The 6,600-nt window shown below is 35.6% G+C and overlaps 1 protein-coding gene across 1 annotated transcript; it reads right to left on the bottom strand.

Annotated features, from left to right (window-relative positions):
• Positions 1-810: 810 nt before the first annotated feature.
• On the bottom strand, positions 811-6,348 carry krt99 (keratin 99). The gene is made up of 9 exons (XM_066647443.1): positions 6,059-6,348; positions 5,592-5,720; positions 5,124-5,206; positions 3,842-3,998; positions 3,409-3,570; positions 2,720-2,845; positions 2,275-2,495; positions 1,666-1,751; positions 811-1,478 (listed from the first exon to the last, which is right to left on the bottom strand). The coding sequence occupies exons 1-9, from the start codon at positions 6,302-6,304 to the stop codon at positions 1,372-1,374; spliced, it is 1,317 nt and encodes a 438-aa protein (XP_066503540.1). The 5' UTR covers positions 6,305-6,348; the 3' UTR covers positions 811-1,371.
• Between the last annotated feature and the right edge of the window lie 252 nt (positions 6,349-6,600).

The following is a 6,600-nucleotide window of genomic DNA, read 5'->3' as shown; positions in this document are numbered from 1 at the left end:
GGGATCAAAGAGAGGCATGCGGCTCTGGAGCCGCGGGTTGCCGACCCCTGACCTAACTTATAGCTACATGCACTGACTATACTGTCATATACACCCTCTATGACTGAGTGGTCATGGTAGGGTAGGTTTGCTGAATATTATGATTATCTGCAAGTTATTAGCACCATTTCTCCCACGTCCATTAATGGAAAGGAGCTGCTTTAAATATTTATTTCAATAGTGGGCAATTTTCTATAGTGTTACTTAAGGGTTTACACATTTAAACTCATGATAATCCAATACTGTGCTGAGTACAAAACAAATAATACAGTCCTATAGTTCTGTAATCAAATTAAAATAATGATTGTAGACATGAGAGACCTAATGGATTTCATAAGTTTGCAGTTCACCCCATAATCAGATTACCAAAAGTATATAATTAAAATATCAGGAGTGCTATGTATTTCGTTTTCACTGAAACCTAATATTTTAAACTATAACTAGTAGAGGGTACCTAGTTCTGTTGGAGATAAACCTCCCACATGCTGGTTTCCGCCCACTTGCTGAGTACGCCCCTCCCACTTGCTGGTTTCCGCCCACTTTCTGCATTCGTCCCTCCCACTTGCTGGTTTACCGCCCACTTGCTGAGTACGCCCCTCCCACTTGCTGGTTTCCGCCCACTTGCTACATACGCCCCTTCCACTTGCTAGCCTCCGGCGTGCAGACATATGTAGTTGTGACTTTCAGAGGTTTGGAATCAATATTTTTGTTATTATTAAAATGATTTTTATTTCAAAATTGTTATGAATCTTTTTAAATATTGTGCTTTTTATTATAGATTTATATTTGTAAATGTACAATTTAATGACATCATAAAAACAATTAATTGAAAAAGGTGCTGTTCTGCAGCCTAGGTTCTGTTTGGACTGTGGATTGAACAGTGCATTTTAAATCTTTTGACTTTCCATTACGTCCATGTTTACATATTATTAACCAAAATATTTTAATGTATTAATTTTGTGACACACAAGAAATGACTACAAATGAAATCGTAGCAATTTTTTTTTTTATCCAGTATCATAATTTCCCATATTTTTACACTATGGTGTAACATTAATAAACAACTGGTTTATATTTTTGGTATCAAGTTTATAATATATAAAAAGTAAAACAAATTAATAAAAGTTATTAATATGATGAATGGAAATGTAAAAAAAAAACAGCACCTTTTTACTCTTTTTAAAAACTTTTTAATTTTATTTATAGGCTCCACAGGAAGGTTTTAATGTAACACAAGTTGATGTGTATTTCTTTGTGATCAGATTGTTATTATTACTTTAATCATTGACTCCATGACCATTGCTGTTGTTAAATGCTGTTGTCATCCCCTCCTCAGCTCAGCTCTTGGACCTTCTCCTCCACTGAACTGGATACAACTTTCCCATCCACAAGTTCCTCCACAATGACCTTCACTCGCCTCTGGACATGAGGATTATGCTCTACAACACACACACACACACACACACACACACGCATGCATTAAAAACTGAACTAATTCAAAAGATAGCTGAACCACTTGAACAATTTACTTGGTAAAATAGTTATTACATTAGGCAGAGATAAAGACTGCATAAGATAACGATAAGATAAATAAATAAAAGTGAAATGAATTATTTTTTTATTTACCCTCTTCCTGTATTGTCACTGTTTCAGTCACGCTGTCTGTGACTGTCTCTGTGACAGTCTCTGTGACAGTCGTACTCTTACAACTTCTGCACACAATACAGAAAAAAATAGACACTGTGCTTTCTGTTCAGACATTCAGTATTATGCAAAACTCAGAGATAAGCTGTGATTTATTTAAGTACACATTCCTCATTATTATTGAGCATCGGAAACAAAAAATGCTTCACATAAAAATATACAGTAGATTTAAAGTAATATTAATCAGCGTTTAATTAATTTACACTTTGCCAATTTTGCAGAAATCTGCAAGTATATATTTTACCCCTCACCGCCCAAAGTTCAGTCTTAGAAATTGGTTGCATTTTCTGCATTTGCAAATGTGTGTATTGTCCTCTACCTCTGCAGGAATATCTCTAGATATGTGAATTAGAAATATACGTATTAGCCATTTGGACTAGAAATTAATGTACGAAGAGTGCTTTCTTACTTTTTGCATTACATTGTAAATATACAATAAATGATTATTACTAACAATCATGATTTTATAACTGGAAGCTGCTTTAGTGATCCTCAGACAAACTTTACTGCAAGAAAACCAGAGTTCCTTACATTGATTCCTCCCCCTCCAGAAGCCTCCTGTACTCAGCAATCTCCTGCTCCAGCCTCATTTTGATGTCCAGTAGCAGCTGGTACTCAGAGGACTGCTGACTGATGCTGACATTAATCTGCTGGAGCTCCTCCTGAAGATGGTAGATTCGGAGCTGAAGCTCTGACAGTTGAGCGCTGTAACGTTTTGCCACATCAGAAACATTCGTCTCCATAACTTGATTCTGTAAAGGAAGAGCTAATTAGTCAAGGGGAATGTAATCATGACTGAGGCAAAATAATAAAATGAATCTTAAGTTTTTAAAACTCTTTAAGACAACTGAACGACATCTATATCACTTATTTATTGTTATGAGTGATCATTTATTTTCACTTAGTAATGACTTGAAATGACTGTATAATAGTTTGCATCAATAAAGAACCAGACAAATGGCTAAGGAGTATGTACCTGCATATGAGCTGCATCCAGTTCTATTTTCAGGTTCTGGTACTTTCCGTTCAGGTCAGTGATGACAGTCTGCGAGGTTTTTATCTCCGTGCAACTAGTGCTCACCTGAGATTTCAGTGATTCAGCCTGTAAAGTAGAATCAGTGAAAAAACTCAAATAATAATAACAATAGGCTTTACCCTTTTTTTAGTCAGTCATATTTACATTACTTAATTTTTGTATTTAAAACGCGTAAGTGCACTAAACATATTTAATACAGTACATACAATCATAGTCCAAAAAATGAATGGCTGAAATTAAATGAATGGCTAATTTCCTGTAATGTTTTCACAGTATAATGTCAAAAGTTCACTCAGAAAGGAAAAGACATGTTGCATGTTCATACCTGCCAAACGTTTTCTTTTGTCAAAGAATTATAACATAATTCACACTCCCTTTAGTACTATAGGACCATATTATTCTTAAGCACCCTCACTTTTCAGCACCGTAATCTACAGTAACATTCTTTTCATTTTTATACTTTCACACGCTGTATGGGTTTTGTGTTTTTAACCATTTGAACTACACCCCTAACCGAACGTTTGGATGTATACATCAGTACAATTTGTTCCTTTCTGACTGCATTTTATTGAGCTTTACAGTATATATAATGGCATAGTTTTGTAATATTAATTTTCCTACTGACAAACCTTGCTGTGGAACCAGTGTTCAGCGTCTTTGCGGTACTTCTGGATGAGGAGCTCATACTGCTCTCTCATCTCCTCCATTACTTTTTCAAAGCTCACTGAGGGGCCGCTGTCCACCTGCACATCCACTGAGCCACTCTGCTGAGCACGAAGTGCATGAATTTCCTGGAAATGCAGAAAAAGAGGACAGAAACGGTTCACTTCACTTTTATATATGCATTGATTTTCTGGTGTCATCACGAAGCAGCTTTACAGAAATCAGATTAATAACCTCAAACAAGGAAGAAAAAGACCAAAACATAAGGAAAAAAGCAAGACTCAACATCCTCGACAACACAGTACGAATCTCTGAATCTTGGGGAATGTAAGCAAATGGCAATTATGCCTAACTGGAGGTACTAAAGAGAAGAGACAGAATGAAAGAAAAAATGGTCACCTCCTCATGGGTCTTTTTAAGGTACACCAGCTCTTCCTGAAGTCCAGCCATCTGTAGCTCCAGATTGTTTTGAGACAACTTCATCTCTCCCAAAGCCCGACGCAGACGAGCCAAATCTGCTTCAATGGCCAAACGCATGTTCATCTCCACCTCATACCTGCACCAGAGCATAAGAAAGTGAACCTTTATGTGCCAATTCTAGAATGTGAGAATATTAGTTAAATGGAAAATTTACGTCGGTTACAATAAAATACTTGCTAATTTTTGGCTGAAATAACATTCATTAACTAAAATTCAAAAGTATAAATAGTAGCTATAATTAACAGGTAGCACTTTACATGAGCCCTGCTACATATCACTGACAAAGACATCCCATGAATAGTTTAAGGCCTGAGTTAAAGATAGACTTTGTTTCAGTAACACAACTAGTAATTATAATGATAGATGCCATAATGTATTTGGTCACACCCACACTTCTAAATACACTCATTGTAGTGTTATATAGTTAACCTTAATGGCCTGAAATACTATGCCATAACAGTTCATGTTAACGGTAGCATGACATTGTTATGTTATTAGACATCATCTTTTATGACAGTGTATGACATCATGAGATAATCTATTTACAGTATGGTTATAGCAAAGTGTTACTAAATAAAACATACATGAATGTGAGATATATAAGAAGATATTATACAACAGCACATCTTGGGAAATCTATATTATGTTGTATAGATATTCAGTACTGTGCAAAAGTCTTGTCTAACCCTTACCCCCCTCATGTTAGATCACTATTATTATCATTTAAAATCATTTATCTTCACAATAAGCATGGTGCTTATGCAAATGCTTATATAATTACAATAAATACAAAAATGTAAATGCCATAAAATTGAAGTTTTTTTTTTTTAAGTAGATGTGTGGTGAATGTTAAGAAAAAAAAGTTTGTTTCCAGATGTTATCCTTGATCTTATGGATTTATTAAAACAACAGCACACTTCATGTAACTTGATGTTTTGTTTTTATTATGTTTTTTGTTTGTTTGTTTGTTTTTTTAGTTTTTGGGGTTTTTAGCAAATAAACTCGCATAAATCATTTTAAATCTCATTTTTTCAGGTGCCTTATACATTGGACCATGCGGTATAATATTTATGTGTCGCACTGTTTTCTGTAATAAGTTGTTCTATAGAGTATGTCTCTATAACCTTGATAATCTATATCCACCATATTTATGGGAACAAAAATTAGTAAACAAGCAACAAACAGCAGACACTCAACTCACTTCATTTTGAAGTCACTACATGCCAGGTTGGTGTTGTCCAGTTGCAGGTGGATCTGGGCATTTTCCATGGCACGGGCAATAATCTTTAACAAAGGAGGAAACACAATTAAACAATAGATTTATGGTTAATGCTGCTCAAACTTCAGGTAGGACTCCTTGAAATGCAGATAAGTCGGTGAAAAAAAAGATTTTTAAAAAGATATTTACACTTGTTTATGTGACAAAAAGGGTTAATATCCATACCAGAAGTGACACTAGGCCTGTTATTCAGCTATAAATCTTAACCAATAATAATTATGATTAAATATTAATAATTATACTGTGGAGTATATACTATAAAAGAAATATATAAGGTCAATATTAGGATTGAAGTATGGAAATATGTAAAAGCCATGAGGCTTTTAGGGCGGACAGATTAGGAGCAGCTGAAAGACTGTAATGTCATCTGTTGCTATGCTGATGTTCTACCTGTTTGCGGAGAGATTCAATGGTACTGTAGTATCCAGTCAAATCTTTACGGCCCACAGGGCTCATGCTCTCATAATAATCTTTAATCCGCAGCTCTATCTTCCTATTGGAAGCTTCCAAAGAGCGCACCTGAGAATAAATCACATTAAGAGGATATCAAACACATATTTTTATACATTTGCACCTTAGTGCTAAGTTTTAAAAATGAACCATTTTTATTGCTGAGCTAGTCATGTTTTTCACAAGCAGTAGATGTCAGCCTGCATTTAAAAATAATGTAATCAAAATCCTAGCAATATAAATTCCCAAGATAAACTGAAATGAAGGAGAATATAATGTGTCAAAGATTCAGTATCAATAGAAATATGTTTTTTACAACATGTGATGATCTAAAATTAATTTAGTTCACTTCTCTGGTGACTCTCTCTTTAATTAGTCACAGTGTAGCTTAACAAAGTGAGCTTTACCTTCTCCAGATAAGATGCCAGGCGATTGTTCAGATTCTGCATGGTCAGCTTTTCATTGGCACCAAATGAAACATCATATGAGGAACCCAGTGAAGATGAGCTGGAGATGCGAGTGCCATAGCCACTGTAAGCATCAAAAATGCTTGAATTACCATTCAGGACCATCCCTCCAGTTGAGCTGTGGAAGCCTGACCCGACAGCACTGAGGCTGGTGAAGGAAGAGCTACGCTTGAGTGCGACTGGCATGATTAAATTCTGCAGGTTCTCAGTGAAGAAGCAAAGAGTGAACGTCTGTCTGTATCTGAAATGATTTCTCAGGGGGAAGGTCTTATATATGCTTAGAGAGCAAGGTTTGCGGCATCTCATCCCACAACACCTTCAGTGAAAACACACCCTCCTTTCCAAAGAATAGATTCCTCACTTCTGTTTACTGAAGAAACCTGAATCATAGCCATGCAAAGAAATGATTAAAATGTCAAGACCTCGTGCCAGCGAATACTTCAGTTGACAATGTCTCTCTAAAGATTTTACGAAGGCGTTAA

The sequence above is a fragment of the Hoplias malabaricus genome, chromosome 16, assembly GCF_029633855.1.
Source record: "Hoplias malabaricus isolate fHopMal1 chromosome 16, fHopMal1.hap1, whole genome shotgun sequence".
Classification (NCBI taxonomy): Eukaryota; Metazoa; Chordata; class Actinopteri; order Characiformes; family Erythrinidae; genus Hoplias; species Hoplias malabaricus.
This window is presented reverse-complemented; position numbering and strand designations above follow the sequence as displayed.